At 38.4% G+C, this 17,007-nt stretch overlaps 1 protein-coding gene across 1 annotated transcript in view; it reads left to right on the plus strand.

The window, feature by feature from the left end:
• MTBP (MDM2 binding protein) overlaps positions 1 to 12,157 on the plus strand; it is a 28,361-nt gene extending 16,204 nt beyond the window's left edge. The window contains exons 16-22 of the mRNA XM_051610190.1: positions 674 to 829; positions 1,727 to 1,822; positions 5,561 to 5,827; positions 7,044 to 7,290; positions 8,428 to 8,541; positions 10,233 to 10,298; positions 11,795 to 12,157. Coding sequence (XP_051466150.1) covers positions 674 to 829; positions 1,727 to 1,822; positions 5,561 to 5,827; positions 7,044 to 7,290; positions 8,428 to 8,541; positions 10,233 to 10,298; positions 11,795 to 11,830 — 982 coding nt within the window. The 3' untranslated portion in view covers positions 11,831 to 12,157. The remainder of the gene's footprint in view (positions 1 to 673; positions 830 to 1,726; positions 1,823 to 5,560; positions 5,828 to 7,043; positions 7,291 to 8,427; positions 8,542 to 10,232; positions 10,299 to 11,794) is intronic.
• Positions 12,158 to 17,007: the final 4,850 nt, after the last annotated feature.

Below are 17,007 nucleotides of genomic sequence, written 5' to 3' on the forward strand. Positions count from 1 at the left end.
TCTTTCAAAAACCATAGTTGGCCATGGCCTAGGTTGGAGTTTTGCATGTCAGAAGTTCTCACATTAGATCTCTGCTTTCCCATGGGTATTATTATGACTATTATTAATGTTATTAGCTTTTGTTTCTCAAAGAGGTAAATTTCTTCCCTCTAATTAGCTTTTGAAAAGTTTCCTAAAGGACTTTTCTGTGTCATAGTTAATGGTGATTTAATTAAATTCTGAACTGGTTATCTTCTATGATCCTGAATCAGTGTGCAGCATGTTGCTTAACAGTAGAAACGAGAGAACTCTGCTATACTTGGTTGAAGACATTAAACAAATAGAGAGGAGAATTTAGTGCAGTAATGCAAAGGTTCCTTTTTTTAAATGGGAACTAATTTTTGATCCTACAGGTCCATACATGGAAAAAAGGGATGAATTATAATCTCTCCATATATTTCATAACTAAGCTATAATGTTGAAGAAATTTCTTTCTTCAGGGGAATGGAAGAGAATTTGCATCAAATGTACTTTATCATCAACATCCGTGTAAATGTTCTCAAGGAGCAACCTGCTTAATTTTACTTTGGAAATATGTTTGTTTGTTCCAGACTAGCAGTTATTGCATTTAAAAAAAATTAAAAAAAAAATCTGAGGGTTTTTTTTTTTTCTTTCTTTCTTTTCCTTTTTTCAGGGTTCCTATGTTTGCACATTCATCTGAACAATTGCTGGGGCATAAAGATAGCCAGCGAGAGTCATTGACATTGCTTGATGCTAAAGAATTACTGAAATACTTCACACCAGAAGGGCTACCAGTTGGTGATCTTCAGCCACTCCAAGTTCCCAAAAGGTATAAATCCTGCATATTAAACCCACTGAAAACCACACTCAGAACTTAGGTAGGGGAATGTGAATAATGACTGAATGAGAGTCTCAGAATGGCCTAACTGGATTTAAGGTTGTAACTTGCAACATTCATGTATCACATGCCTGCCAGTGGAATCAACTGTTACGGGCCTCCAGTTGATCTTCCTATTTAGGTTTTTCAGAATCTGAAGGAATCAGGGATGATGATGCTGGTCCTGTGGAAGTGTGTGCCAGCAGACCTCTTCTGTGCTGTGCTACAAGTTGGCACCACCATACATGTCCATTTCCATAAGAGTATTTCTAGCAAAGCAGAAGTTACTGTGGCAAGAACTTTAATTTTATTGGTGTGGTTTTTATTCATTCAGTGGAGGGAAGACCAGCTGAGAAAACAATTACAATGTAGAAAGGGCAATAGCTGAGCCCATTTAACTGAATTTGTCTCAGGTCATGCTGGCCCAGCATTCCTATCTATATTCTTATGTGGTAAAGTGCTCCTTAAAGGAAGCTGGTCTCCTCTGACTGCTCTGCAAATGTTCATCCTTGGATGTCTGCTGGTAAGTGTTAGTGTATTAACCACTGCTTTTTCAGCAGGAAGATCAATATAAGGAGTTAGTGTGGTTATAGTTGCCTGGTTTTATTGATCAATTATTAGTGCAGTGACCTCTACACTGGTTGAAATGTGTAAGAGCTTCTGTAATAATGATTACTCAGTAGGTATTAATTGAACTTAATATTCCATTGATGCTGTACCCCAGGGGCTTAGCTATAAGACACGCTGTTCTGGTCTTCCTCTGTCAAGGCATTTGTTTCTGACTTCTGGAAGTCTAATTTATCCTGACTGTAACTAGTTAAAATAGTTCTGTATTTTTTTTCCTTTCAGTGACAATGCATTCCTTTTGACACCAGAGCTTACTCCTCGGAAACTCAGAGGTTTGCCTTTTGAAAAAGCAGCTGGATGCCATTATCATGGACTTGAGTAAGTTTCCTGGCTTCTTTTCCCAAAACTATTTTTCAGCATCCAGGCAAGGTATAATTAGAAACCTTTCAAGAAACATGATGGTGAATTATGCAAAACTGTATGTATCCTTTGCCTTCATGGGAACGATTTGCACATGCCACCTCTCCCTTTCTTACCTGTATTCACTGATCCAAACTGCAACATTCCCACCTTGATGGTGATGTAAAATAATTTAGGTTATTCTCTGAAGTTGTACTGCTGTAACTGTTCTCAGTGTCTCTGAAGAATTTAATTCAGAATTGGAAGTGGCAAGGTGAAGAGGGTTCATTAGTACCTATCAAGTCCCTGGAGCAGCACATGAGTGAATCTACATACATAGTTTCTACTTTGATATCAAATTGTAGGCGCTTTCAGACTAATAGTCATGAGGTTTATGATACTTGCTGTGAAACTACCTGTATGTTCAGGGAACCTGAAAACAAGAGCTGCAGGCAAGAGGCAAGTGCTTGTGGCAAGAATCTTCGGAAGGATTGATATGGTTAGGACTGTATTTAGTCCCAGACAGCCATCATTGTTTGTCTAAGCTTCAGTTGGGCAAACATCATATAAGGTAGCTGTATAAAAATTGTTTGGAAAAATATGAATACTGTTGTTGAGCAGAAGAGGAAAAGGACATGCACAAATGCTGGAGCAGATAATTCAGCATAACTCTTCTATATGGACAGACTCTTGGTCTTAATGCAGTGTATATTAAGAAAAGCAGTGGATACTGAGCATAGCCAGTTTGGTCTTCATGCAAATTTCTGCCACCTCCTAAAATTGTATTTTCAGATTATCAGGATGTGACTAAAAATACTGCTGGTATTTTTTTCTCATTAACTGCACAAGTAGTTTGTTTAAGCTGTGTTTAAAAGCTGTGTTTAGTATCTGTTCAGCTATCTGTTTTTTCTCATTTTCATAGTGATAACTTGGGAGCCTGTCAGCCTTTTTAGATTTGTAACAAGAGGCACAAAGAGGCAACTGGGTAAATAGGAGAAATGCAGATTTGTCCTCCCAAGTGTGGGAAGAAAGCACCTGGCTCTTTTCTGTTGGTATGTGCTGCCTCTTCTCATAGCAAAATATGATGGTTAGTGACCACAGAGGCCTGGATATTGTGGAAAGGAGGGATACCCTGGATAATTGTGTTACAAGGGGAATGTGCTAGCAATAAGGAAGGGAAGCAGTAGAGTGAGATGGTAGAAACTAGAGGGAAAACTAGAATCTGTGAAAAGGAGCTATATGACCAGAGTATATTGTATCATAAGGTCTTTTGGAGCAGATGTGTTTTCTACCATGCAGTTGTGATTGCCATTTCCATCTGCATAGCTGCTCTATTTACAGTTGGGAGGAAGATCTTGTCAAAAATATCAGGAGTAGCAGTTATGTTTAAATTAAATTTCTGGTGTAATGAACCTGTTCCAAACACTTGGATCCTGTGTCACAAAGAGGAAGTAGTTGCTGTTAAAGCAGAGTGAGTAAAATGGCAATTTAACTTCTAAAGATAACAACATTTTTCTCTTTGTAGGGAATGTGATTACTCAGGGGACCGAGCATATAAATAAGGAAAATTAAATACCTTGAAATTTGTAAGTTAAGAGAACTTGCTCTTATCAGATAATTAATTTATTTCTAGTGGAAAGTCTTACTCAGCTGTAGAAATAGTCTGTTATTAGAAAAGTGAATTTCTTCCTGAATATGAAAATACTCTGAAGAAAGTGGAAAAAATCAGATCTAGCAATGTAACGTAACTTTGTGTTTGAGTTCTCAGAGTAGGAAATATCGCTTAGTAGTTTGGAGGGTGGTCTGGGATTGCTCACATTGTTCAGAATGCTTGTTAGGAAAAGGATGGAATAATATTGGATAATACTGACATCTTTCCCTGCAGTAGAAATAATGCAAGTTGCTGGGCAAATGAAACATTGATCTCTTGCAAGGAATCTTGGAAATCAATTGCACAAGAGATAAGTTAGTTCAGATGCATTTTGTATTGTTGTGATCTCATGAGCATGGTTCACTGAGTTACCACTTACTATTTGTTCTCTTTCAGCTCCACATTTAATACAGCATCTTGTTTTGATTTGGTTGATTACACCACTTATTTTTTGCATTCAGTAGGAAGCTGGGAAGCTTGTGCTTGTTTATTGATCCTTTTGTATGTTTAGTATCTAAAAAATGTGAATCTCTCATAGAGCAGTGCTCATCTTGGATAAAACTAAAGGCTGCTTTTCTAGAGAACAGTTAGCAATGAATCTATACGAAATAGCATTTAAAACACTTAACATGCCCTATCTTCCTCATACTTGCACTCAGTTAATACAATCTCACAGCAACCTAGTTTTTGGCACTACCTGGCTCTTCTTAAAAGTATGTCAGCATTGTTGCATTTTGGGATTCCTGTATCTTACTACCCTTACACAAAGGAATTTCTTCCTAATGTCTAAGCTAAATCTCCCCTCTTCCAGCTTAAAACCATTACCCCTTGTCCTATCACTACACACCCTAGTAAAAAGTCCCTCTCCAGCTTTCCTGTAGCCCCTTCAGGTAGTGCAAGTCTACTATAAGGTCTCCTCAGAGCCTTCTATTGTCCAGGCTGAACAGCCCCAATTCTTTCAGCCTGTCTTCATAGCAGAGGTGCTCCAGCCCTTCAGATCATCTTCGTGGCCCTTCTCTGGACTTGCACCAAGAGCTCTAATGCCCTTCCATTGTTGAGGGCACCAGAACTGTACACAGTATTCCAAGTGGGGTCTCATGAGAGCCAAGTAGGGGGGCAGAATCACCTCCCTCGACATGCTGTCCACACTTCTTTTGATGCAGCCCAGAACACAATTGGCTTTCTGGGCTGCAAGCACACTTTGCTGGATCATGTTGAGCTTCTCGTTGGACAACACAATCCTTCTCCTCAAGGCTGTTCTCAATCTATTCTCGGTCCAATCTGTATTTGTGCTTTGGGTTGCCCCAACCCGAGTGCAGAACATTGCACTTAGCCTGGTTGAACTTCATGAGGTTGGCATTGGCCCACCTCTCAAGCTCGTCAAGATCCCTCTGGATGGCATCCCTTCCCTCCAGCATGTCAACCACACCACACAGCTTGGTGTTGTCAGCAAACTTGGTAATAACTTCATGTTTTCTGGATCTCAGATTTTTGGTGGACACTTGCAAGGACTGATGTCTGAAGATACTGTATCCATTATGGTGTGCTGGGTTGTTCATGTGTTTAGGTTCAGAGCTACCCTCATCGCTGTTTTATTAGAGTTTCCCACTAGTTAGCATGTTAACAGGGATTCCATCTGTTAAGCATGGACTGAATAAAAAAAAAAACAGTAACATCTATTATGGACAGACTGAAGATACAAAGGTAACATAGAACTGATTATGAGGAGAAGAAAATCCATTGTCATCATCCTAATCTATTGCTTGTTCAAGGCAAAAAAATTGGCTAATGTCCATAGAAATTTTGTTTGTAAGACTATAGGGCAAAGACTTACAACTAGTGTATGATTGAGCTTCTTTGTTGGAGTTAGACTTGAATATTGATAAATCTATCAGTTGTGTTAATTTACTGGGCTATTTTAAGGTATCTTTGGGAACAATACACCAGTCCAAACAAAGTTTTGCTGATTATATGATAGTCAAAAGTAAGTTGTTCTGGGTTCTTTTTCTTTATTGCAATAAAGCAGAGACATTCTCTCAAAGATTTCTTACCAATTTCAATTTTAGATACTGTCTGGATAACAGAAGAGCCTTAGAGAGAGATGTGGGATATGCTGAACTTCAAACTCGTCTTATTCGCTATGAGACTCAGACTACTTGCACCAAGGAGTGCTGCCCTGTGCCTGTTGTCTTGAGCCCTCTTCCATCTCCTGCAGTCTTGTCAGAGCCTGGAAGTGTCCCTGATGGAGAGTCTTTACAAAGTGAATTCAAAACAGAAGCATCAAGGCTAAAACGCAGATCTAAAGACTTGGATTACTTTTATCCCCAGAAGAGGTAAGCACTGAATAAAAGGAATCTGTAACATGAAATATTTTAGTAGTCTTTTGTGAAATGCATCTTTTTTTTCCCTCTCAAAATGTTTTAGTGAAGCTGTCTAGACAAATGTTCTAGTTGTTTAATACTCTTCTGTAGGTTCATTTTTTTTCTCAAGTGTGATCTCTCATTGATAGCATTAGATTATCAAAACAGTTCAATACAAGCACCTTTTATTTCAGAGATTTGGGATTGTATCTTGCAAAGTCTCAAGTGCCTTTGAAAAGATGACAGCCTCGCCTAGGACTGAAACTGTCATTGCTGTTGCAGTACAAATAAGCAACTAAAGGCTTAGAAAGTCAACTGCTGTGCAAACAGAATAACTGAATTCCTAATGCAAAGAACCACTGGTATAAGCTGACCTACAAAAATTCAAACTTATAGTCAGCTTTGTTTATTGAAGTCTTATTTTTCAAGATTTCCCCTTGCACCTTCACTCTGAAGATCCAAACTCTTTGCATCCATAAAAAATAGCTGCTATGTTACTCTACTGAATTCACTTTTTACTGTGATACTTCACTTCTTCCTTCTTTGCAGTTTCATACCTTTTTCAGTAGAACCACAGCAAGCCTTTAAAAAGATGTATAATTTCAGGAATATCCATATCTTTTGCAGCTTACTGAATAGTTAGAAAAGAGGATGTGATTGCGCTTAGCACCTCATAAATTGGAGTTTCAGAGTCACTAACACTCTTACAGTTGAAGGATCAACCATTACAGTTTTCCAGCAGAATTGTAATGTCCAACGTCCCACAGTTAGAGAAGAGTTGTGATATTCCTGTAGGACCAGAAGAAATAAAATAGTTTCAAGAAGTTCTGAGACTGGAGGCCAGCAAACTCTGCTCATCCTACCTACCTAGGTGAAGGGTCCATGTGCAAAACTACCCCTTCTTCCAGAGTTCCTCTTCTTATTTGTCTTGTTTCTTTGCTTTGTTTCTTGACTTTTTTAGTCAGAGGTGCAATGGATCTACATATCAGGGACCAAATCAGTCAGTGAAGTGTCCTAATACCAGAAAAAGTTCCAGAATAGAATCCTGGCTGCTGTTTTCAGATGCTGTTTGCAAGAATGTCCAGTATTTAGCATTCTTTTCCAGGAGCCTCTATAGCAGAAACAAAGGCTCCCCCCCAAAAAAAAAAGTCAGTACAGAATTTAGAAGTTTTTATCTTTTTCTCTGCAGGCTGACCAAGTCTGAGAGCACAGATTCTCTCCTCTCTCAGGCCAGTGGGAGCAGTGGGGGTCCTTGCACAGTTGCTGCAGGGAAGCAGCACCCTGACACATCAGTGTCTGTAGCTCCAGCGCCTCTGAAGCCGCCTGGGCTGCCCCACAGAGGAGCCACCAGGGCTGGGTCAGCACCTTGCCCGAGGGCAACTGAATCTGAGACTTCAAAGCCAGCGAAGGAATCAAGATCTCAGAAGCATACCAGGGTACAGGTTTATGTTGTTTGCTTCGTGAAAAACCATCTGCTTAACTTCTTTCCATGTGACTTGGGTTTTTTTATTTTTTAACTCAGAGTGAACGGTCCTCAGCTCTATTTCTTATTCAATTTCATGCTGTTCGCTTTGTAAATGGATGCTGAAGGCACTGAGGAGAGCACTGCAGAAGCAAGGAGAGAAAAAGTGTGTAAGGAGTATTATATCATGCCCAGGGAATTAAAGCTGAAAGATAACTAGGAATAAAAAAGGAGGGAATGGGTATCAGTGAATAAGAATTATAAAATTAAATTATAAAATAATTAGAAAATTTAAAAATCAATATAAAATCTAAAGGCACCAAAGAAATATCTGTGCTGGAAGAGCCATTGTGGAAGAAGAGACAATTCTGAGAATAAAAAGCTTATCCCATACTTGTACAAGTCCATTAATTGAGATACCATTTAAATACTTTGATACAATAATATTTAATTATTAGCTGTACATATTATGAATACCACTTTTAAAATACAGTACACAAAACTGTTCCTGGCTTGGTGATATTAATTTTAAATTAATGCCATGGTGCTAGGGAGGACACTGCATGAATGTGGGTGTTGCAATGTCAAAGGCAAGTTGGGATGACCTGAGTAAATGTAAATTGATGTGACTCATTCAGACCTACAGCAAAGTTTAAACATCTCTGATATAAAACATTTCTGATATAAAGAAGAGTAAGAGACCCTGTAGTGTCTTGATTTTTAATGTATTTTTTTCTAATAGGGACATGTCAAATGAGAATATCAATATAAAAAAAAAAGTTTTATATATATCTTTTGCAGAAGAGAAATCTCAAGCCACAATAGTGGGTTTTTTTCCTGTCTTCCAAGCCCCACGTGAATATTCCCTGATTCTGTACATAGTTTTGGTGTGTAAGCATTTCCTTCATTTTTGAGATGAAGGAAGTAGAAATAGATTGTTAAATAATTCTGCCCAAATTTAGTCAGTAGATTTACACCAATTTTCCTAAGGAATAATGACAGAGGCAAGATCAAAAAAGATCAGGTGTTCTATACTTTTTTCCTTCCCTTGGACAATTTTTCATTCTAGTAATGGGGATGAACTTTTGGGTGTGTTTCTATTGTTTCCAAGATGCTGAAGGAAGTGGTTGCAAAGACTCTTCAAAAACATGGAGTTGCAGAGGACCACAAGTGCTTTGCATCGTGCAGCCAGCGTCTATTTGAGATATCAAAGTTCTATTTAAAGGTAACTAGAAGACACACTCTTACAGTTGTTTGTTCTTGGTTAAGTGAATACACTTCCGAATAAAACTCAAGAAGGACTGTGGGATATTCAGACTTGATTAAGCTAATACTTCCTAGTGGTGTGTTAGTAGTGTTTAGAGTGTGTGGATAAACCTTTGGAATTGTTGTCAAATGTGGAAACTAGTTCTACAGTATACTTTTGTGGTTTTATTTATTTTTAAACCTTGTAAAGCAGTAGTCTTTTAGAGATAAGATGTTACAGCAGTGGTCTGTAAGGTAAGGTCATGCTTGTACTGTATTTCTTCCTTAGCTGTTGTGCTACCTCCCAGCCATAGCTGTGACAGCTCAGCTCCTCTCTTGTTCCAAGGCTATTGGCTCAACAGGTAGCCTACACAACTGACTCAGAAATTCTAGTTACCTGACATGCTCCCAGAAGTCCTTGTAAACTTATTGTAAGTGTGCACAATTATCTAACACATACTGACTTGGCAGCAGTGTGTAGAATTGCATCAACCTCGCTGAGATGAGAATTCTTTCCACAACACCTAGGAGACTTTATGAGTCAATGCCTGAGCCCACATTACTTAGTCTGGGCACCAAACTGAGTTAAACTACAGAACAGAGTGTTTCTGTTCATTTGCATGAATTTATCCTGCTAGTATTTCTGAACTATCTTGGCTTAGTCAGCTTTAGTAAAGGTGATTTAAGTTAGATTTAAGTTGCAATTGAAGAGGGCTGAATGCTTACACAGACAGTTAGAACATGTTGCTGATGAGCACCAACTTCTTAAATAATTGGAACACAATTGTCCATTAATTCTGGGAGCACTCCCAAAATCTCTCTGAAATAGGCCTTGAAGGAGGATATTCTAATCCAAAATCAGAAAGAGCTGGGTGTAGGGATGAGTGAGTAGGGTGAATCAGATGGGTTCACAGTTCTATTCCAAGTAGAAGAGCAAAAGGAGGAGTACTGCCAGGATACCACTCTTTGGAAAGCTGATCTAGAGAGAGGTGTAGCTCTATTTTTTTCTCCTGAACTGGCTTGCAACCACAAGTCCATCAGAGCCCTTTGAATCCTTTTCTGTTCTGCATGCTTCAGAAGCATGATGTTACAGGTATTATTTTCCTTGGGAGACAAGTAGTAAATGAATTTTCTGATATTTCTGTTCTCTTTAGGCAAAGTTATGTGCTTGCTTTGTATATGACAGTGGATTAAATTAGGCTAATTGGACTACAAAACAGACAAGCCATTCTAGGTTTTTTTTTCTTGCAGTGATTTTTTTTCTCTATGTTCTTCTCTCTGTTCTTTGACAGAACTCTCTATTGCAATCTAAGTGCACAGTTGATTTCCATGCTTATATAGAAATAAGAATTCAGTCAAGACTGATGAACTTTGAATAGCATTTAAAAAAAGAAAATAAATTTCTGGAAGTGTGCAGAAGGTTAGAAAAAGTGGGGCTCAGTTGTACACATCATTACTAGGTCTGGAGAGCTGCAGGAAAAGCTGCAACCCATTGGAATAGACTTAGATTATTTATTTTTTTAAAGAAAAAAGCAAAGTCAAGTAATTCTTCCATGGTTCTGAATAAGTATTGAAATATTAACACCCCCCTGATTATCAGGGCTCTTATAACCCAAACTAGAGTGACTGTATGAGTTTGTTAATTTCTGTGGCTTTGCGTTTAATATTTAGGATCTTAAAACTTCTAGAGGGCTGCTTGATGAAATGAAGAAAACAGCAAACAATAATGCTAAACAGGTAAGGTGATTTATTTATTTGTTCCTGTAACTAGCCAAGGCTAAATGTAGCTGTGACAGCTTGGCTGTAGGATGGTTTTGTCCACAGCATTAAGAAGAGATGCATTCCTAGGGCTGTGTGCCTCATTTCAGTCTCTTATCTCACAAAATGTTTGAATCATCCCCATGGCAAATTTTCCACTTGCATATATTCAGGTTTTAGATGGTATTCTAGTTATAGCTGCCAGTATGATGTGGCACAGTGAGAAATGGAAATGAAGGCAATAGATGTTTCCACAGAGCTGGAACAAAAACAGGAGAGATAAGATTTTACTTCATTTGAGAGAAACCTGGATCATTAGGGAATTCTTCTTTCCTTGTGTTGAGGGAAATAATGTTTCTTTTCAAAGGTGAGGATGCAGTGAAGGGATCTATAGAAGGAAATAAATTTCTTAAAAGAAGTAATGAAAATTAGTAATTTTAAGCTTGGTGATAACTGCAAGCACAAGGGATATCAGATGAGCTTGTTTGTGTGTGAGACTTACATGAACAGCAGCAGAAGGCAAATGACAGGAGTAAATACTCCTGTCCTCCAGAAATAAGGTAACTCTGATTTAAAGTCTGGAAAACATGCTGAAGTGACTCCATGATTGTAAAAATAATAATAATTAAAAAAATATTATTGAGCATATTTTGCATCTTTACAGTACAGTTTTCAAAATCATACATTAAATGGAAGGATTTGGACTTGGGTACTTAAATAAGAAAACCCAAACTCTTAAGGAAAACTGCTAGATCCCCACAGAATTTATTCTAGGGCAGCAGCATTTACTGTGTTCTGTACTGTGTTGCCTTGTGAATTGCTTCTTGCAGATTATAAGGTTTTAAAAACTACATGGGTTGTGATGTTTGATGTCCAGTGGGAACACTGGCACACTGTTTTTCACCACCAATTTTATGTGTGTTTGCTGTAGGCAAAGAAGCATTAAAATTGAGGATCTCTTAAGCTGGCCACACTGCCTGTATTAGAGAATACTTTTGAAACTACCTTATTAAAAATATAGTTGTCCAGGACTGGCCAGTGAACTAGTCTGAACTGACCTGTTTGGGGAACAGCAGTGATAATGGTGGCAGATACAGCAGTGTACAAATCATTCTTTATCCTTTTACAGCTTTAGGAATTTTCTGTGCTGGAAACATTAGCTGTTAGGATTGGGTGTGCGCCTTGTTGCTAATACATGGAGAGAGTGGGGCAAAGTAGCTCAATTCAGGGAATCTAAAAATGCCTTTTTTCTAAAGGCAAGTCAGTCTGCAAAATAAAATACAGTTCTTGGGTAAAACTGTATCCTCTCAGGTTATTAAGAGGTTTTTCTCCTTTTGAATGGATTACTTTTAAATCCTGTTTAGTAAACACCATGCAGGTGGTGATAAAGAATTGATAAAGTGTATGAGATGTTCTTAAGTCACTTTCAGAACTGGAAATATGTCAATAATTTGTTTTCTCATTTGTTTTCCCAGGTGATTGAATGGGTTTTGGAGAAGACTGGCAAGTAAAGGTACTGACTGGCTGCACTTCACACCTTCCTAGAAAGTGCAGAGAGACTTGAATTTCCAAGAAAAGCATTATACTGCCTAACACATGCATATCTACCTACCAGATGGACTTTGGTGAGTCTAATTATGTAGACTCAGTTCTCAAGCACAGTAGCATGTTTTGAAACTTTTCATACTGAAAGTTTTAATTTTTTAAAATTTTCAAAAGGAAAAGGTTTTCTTTTATATGCATATTTATTCTGTTTCATTGATAAATGGAATACAGCTTGACTTGGTTTGATAAAGCTTTGTATGTTTTTCAACCTGTATATTTGTTTTTTATGTGAATAAAAAACCCCACCAGATTTGATTTTAATAAAAATACTTTGTTTTGCTTTTTTTGGGTAAAAACTTGTATTTATTACTATTTGCTGTTATATCAACAGCTGTTTACTGCACATTCACATTTTATAGAATAATTAATAACAGTTCCTATTCTGCAGGTGAAAATAAACATAATTAGAATTTGAGTCACGATTTTCTCTCTGTTGTAGTATAAGGAAAAAAACAAACATGTCTTTTGAAACGTGATGCAAGGTCCCATTAAAGAAAGGAGCATTGTTTCACAAGTTGAATTTCCAATTTTCCATGTGTACTCTTTGTTAATGCCCTCTAGAAACAATTAATAATGGGGGAGCTGAAAATCCCACAGCATTCTCCTAGAGTAGCTGGTGGCTCATGGCATAGACAGGTGTACTCTTCACTGGGTTAAAAACTGGATGGGTCAGCCTAGAGCTTGTAGTCAGCAGAGTTAAATCTAGTTGGTGGCTGATCACCAGTGGTGTCCCTCAGAGCTCAGTTTTTGTCGCCAGTCTTGTTCAATATCTTTATTAATTATCTGGATGAGTGGATTGAGGGCTCAGTAAGTTTGCAGATGACAAAGTTGGGTGGGAGTGTTGATCTGCTCGAGGGTAGGAAGGCCCTACAGAGGGACCTGGAAGGGCTGGATCAATGGGCCAAGGCCAATTGTATGAGGTTCAACAAGGCCAAGTGCCAGGTCCTGCATTTTGGTCACTGCAACCCCAGGCAGCTCTGCAGGCTTGGGGAAGAGTGGCTGGAGAGCTGCCCAGAGGAAAAGGACTTGGGGGTGTTGCTCAACAGCCAGCTGAGTATGACCCAGCAGTGTGCCCAGGTGGCTAAGGTTGTAGGGAGGTGGGAGTTGGCCTCTTCTCCCAAGTAAATAATGACAGGACCAGAGGAAATGACCTGAAATTGCAGCAGGGGAGGCTTAGATTGGATATTAAGGAAAATTTCTATACTGAAAGAGTGATCAGGCAATGGAACAGCCTGCCCAGGAAGGTGGTTGTCACCATTCCTGGAGGTATTCGAGAAATATGTAGATGAGGAACTTCAGGCAGTGCTCTAGTGGGCCTTTTTTTTTGTGTGTGTGTGTTGACAGTTGGATGCAGTGATCTTAGAAGTGACAGTTCTGTGATTCTGTGAAAATCCAATGACAACAGCAATGAGGTTTGTGAGAGCTGTGAAAGAGCTGCCATGCTATGATGAAATGTAGTAGAGTAATTTCAGAGTTGCAAGCACAGTAAAATATGGAATTCAGCCTCAGTTTGCTATAGTCTCAGGCCTGTACCTGGCTTGTACTACTGTAATTATTCAAGTTAGTATTATGTTGAAATGAGGATCTCCTACCAAAACAAATATATTTTACAGCTTTCAGTGTAAGGATTTCCTATTCATCAACTATGCTAACATGATTGGAATTGATAGAGATGTAATGTTATTGTTTGCTGTCTTCTTCTGGAAGGAAAATGGATTAAGCAATACTAATATAAACAAAAGGCATTACTATGACAAAGTAATTGAACTAAACTGAGTCTAGGTTAGACTTAATACTGTAAAATCTACTTAAGCTCTAAAGAGCCTTCCTGATCTCATGACACTATTCTTTGCTTAATTCTATTTTGTCTAAAGCCAAGCCCCAAGCAGGCTTTTGGTGTCTAACAGGGTCTTGCATTTAACTCTTCTGATCGTGTGTTTCAGCGTGTATTGTTCTCCTGAACCCTACAAGACCTCTTGTAAGTGTGTGTGCCCCTGTTCTAACTTCACTTTGAGCAGCAACAGCAGAGCAGTGTGGCTGTTCCACTGGGACAGGGGGCTCTAGTGAGCACAATATGCCTCTCAGTCCAGGTTAAGGCAACTGCTTAGCAGCAGGATTACGTTTGTTTGAAAGGCCACGCATCCATTGCATCCAGGTTTCACTGATCTGATGACACAGAAATGCAATGAAGGTAGATACTTAAATAATTATTTAGTAAGTGCATGCAGGAAATTGCTCCAGTGTATTAATTACTGTGTATGGCTCACATTTCTTCACATTCAAGACAGAAAACACGAAATTAATCCAGGTATTAATTTTCCTTAATAGCTAATATTGAATAAAGAAAGTCTCTTTTTCCAAATCAAGAGAAAAGCTGCAAGTTATAATCTCCTATCTTCAGCTTGAATGCTGATACTTTTGTCCAAGTATTAAAGCAAGCCACTGAAATTTGTATTTTCTGCTTAATTTTGGGGGGGGTTACGTACTTGTAATGACAACAACTTTGTAGTTAATAAATTATGCATACATTGAAAAGTAAAGTACAGAAGCTCTATGTTTCATAAGATCCTTGAGACGAGCTGCCTTGAGTAAAGCAAATCCCCTTCAGGGAAGTAATTCTTGATGATAAACTATTTACATGTATCTGTAGAAGAGCTTATATAAAAAGGTACTTTTAAAAATTATTTTTTATAATTTTCTCATTCCTCCATTATCTCTCTGTGATGTCCATAGTGAGCCCTGGATTTAGATACTATCTTACTTCATAAGCAAGTAGAACCCAGTGGTTATTGTTTTAATTAATTCTGCAGACTCAAAGTCTAGCCTGAAATAATCAGCAGGAAAGCAGTTAGGAAAACATAAGCATTTTGATGTATTGTTTGTTTGCATGTTTCCCAAGTCTCATTTGCACTTCATTATGATGAGTTACTTTAGGGTGAGTAATAGCTAGTTTATTATTGTGGCTTAATAACACTGAGCCCCATCTGAGCCGTGATAACTGCCCTTGTGCATGCTCTTAACCTACAAAAAAGCATGCAAAATAATTTGACCTGGTCTACCATCACAGCACTAAACCACATTATCTTACGTCTGTCAAAGTTCAAAAACCCCACAGTAAGAGTTCCCACAGCTTAGCTAACACATTGTAACTGACGTGATAGAGAATGTAACATCACCCCTTGCCTCTGAGCTTCAAATTGTTTGTGTCTGGGGAACCAGAACTCCAGTCTGCCCTACGCACGCTTTAGAAGGTTTCAGTGCTGGCTTTCACATTTTTGCAAGTCAGAATGTAAGTCATAGAATCATAGTTTCAGTGACTCAGCACCCTCACAGGAAAAAAAATCTTCCTAATATCTAACCTAAATCTCTCCTCTTCCAGCTTAAAACCATTACCCCTCATCCTATCACTACACACCCTAGTAAAAAGTCTCTCCCCAGCTTTCCTGTAGCCCCTTCAGGTAATGCAAGTCTACTACAAGGTCTCCTCAGAGCCTTCTCTTCTCCAGGCTGAACAGCCCCAATTCTTTCAGCCTGTCTTCATAGAAGAGGTGCTCCAGCCCTCTGATCATCTTCATGGCCCTTCTCTGGACTTGCTCCAAAAGCTCCATGTCCTTCCTGTGTTGAACATTTATGGGCTACCCATAATCCATGTTACGTGCTTGAGCAAGACCTGGGCAAGACAACACTGATGTGGTCACAATTACAGTAATAGTGTGCATATAAATAGTAATCTATTATGTATACAAATATATATAGTAATAATGTATATACTTATATATTAAATAGCCCTAGTAAATAGCTAGTTATAAACCTGCCAGTTTGACTCTTACAAAAAATTAGATAAATTTACAAGTCAATGCTCTGGAACACAACATTTTTTAATGACCTGATTCTGCTTCCACTGAAACTAAAGAAACTCCAATTAAGTCTTAAACATGTGGAAGAGGGCATTAAGAAGTCTTGCAGATGCAAATCAGATCAATCTCTACTTCTAATCAGCTGTGCTTCCCAATTTGAAGAGCTGGATTGAGTGTGCTCCCATGTCCAGTGGGAAGAAGGAATACTTGCCTACCACAGAAAGAGAGAACACAGGTTTTATTATTTGGCAAAGACCAATTCTAATGATGTCCATGGTAACAGTTTACTTGGTAGTGCATAAAGACTTGTGTCCTGATTTATGAAGTACCCTAAAAAAGATACTATTTCCACTTAAAGACCAAAATTCGTAGGAAACACCAGTATGCTTCCCTGAAAACAATCAGATCTGATTTATTTTCTTTTATTTCTCTTTAACAAACACTTTCTATCACGTTTTTTCAGTAACATGTATGTTCCAGTACGTATGCAAGTCTTTCTAATGGTGAATCTGCTGCACAGACTTTCTGATCAGACTGTTCAATATTTTGTGAAAAGAACATAACTCCAGAATACCCCCTTTTACAATTTCCAGGAGGATTGTCTGCCAAACCTCAGGTCAGACTGAAAGAACAGGCCTAAAATCCTAAAATTAGCTTTTCTGTTTGGGCCACTAATTTAAGAAGTAATGTACAAGGGAAAAAAGCCATCTGTTTCTCCATAACCATGAGAACTAAGCAAGGCACGTGTTGGCCTCACTCCTTGAATTCACGACCTTGAGCAGGAGTTTCTGTTCTGTTTTTCTATGAGTCCCGTAACTGCCCAGTTAAATACAAGGAACAGAGAAAGCACCTTAGCTTCAGCAAGTGAGTCTGAACCACCTTACCCAGAACATCTCTGTGGCCTTTTAGTACATACCAGCAGAAAAAAAAAATAAAAATGCTTGGACCTGTGCACCCAGCCTGTCATAAGCAGTGCCACTATCCCACAAATACCAAGCTTACTTGACAGAAAGCACCAGTGTGCCATCAACAGCACTTTAATATTTAATTTGTTTTTAATTCTAAATTTTTAAGTCATTCCATCAATATGATGAATAGTTCTCTTAATTAACTTGAATTCTTAACAGAATGACTGAGGCTTAAAATGTATTCTCCCTCAGCCCAAAACCAAAGGACAGCCTTTCAAACAGCTCGTTTGGGTGCAAATTAAGCTCACCTCACAAAAA

This window comes from Apus apus, chromosome 2 (genome assembly GCF_020740795.1).
Source record: "Apus apus isolate bApuApu2 chromosome 2, bApuApu2.pri.cur, whole genome shotgun sequence".
In the NCBI taxonomy this organism is placed as follows: domain Eukaryota; kingdom Metazoa; phylum Chordata; class Aves; order Apodiformes; family Apodidae; genus Apus; species Apus apus.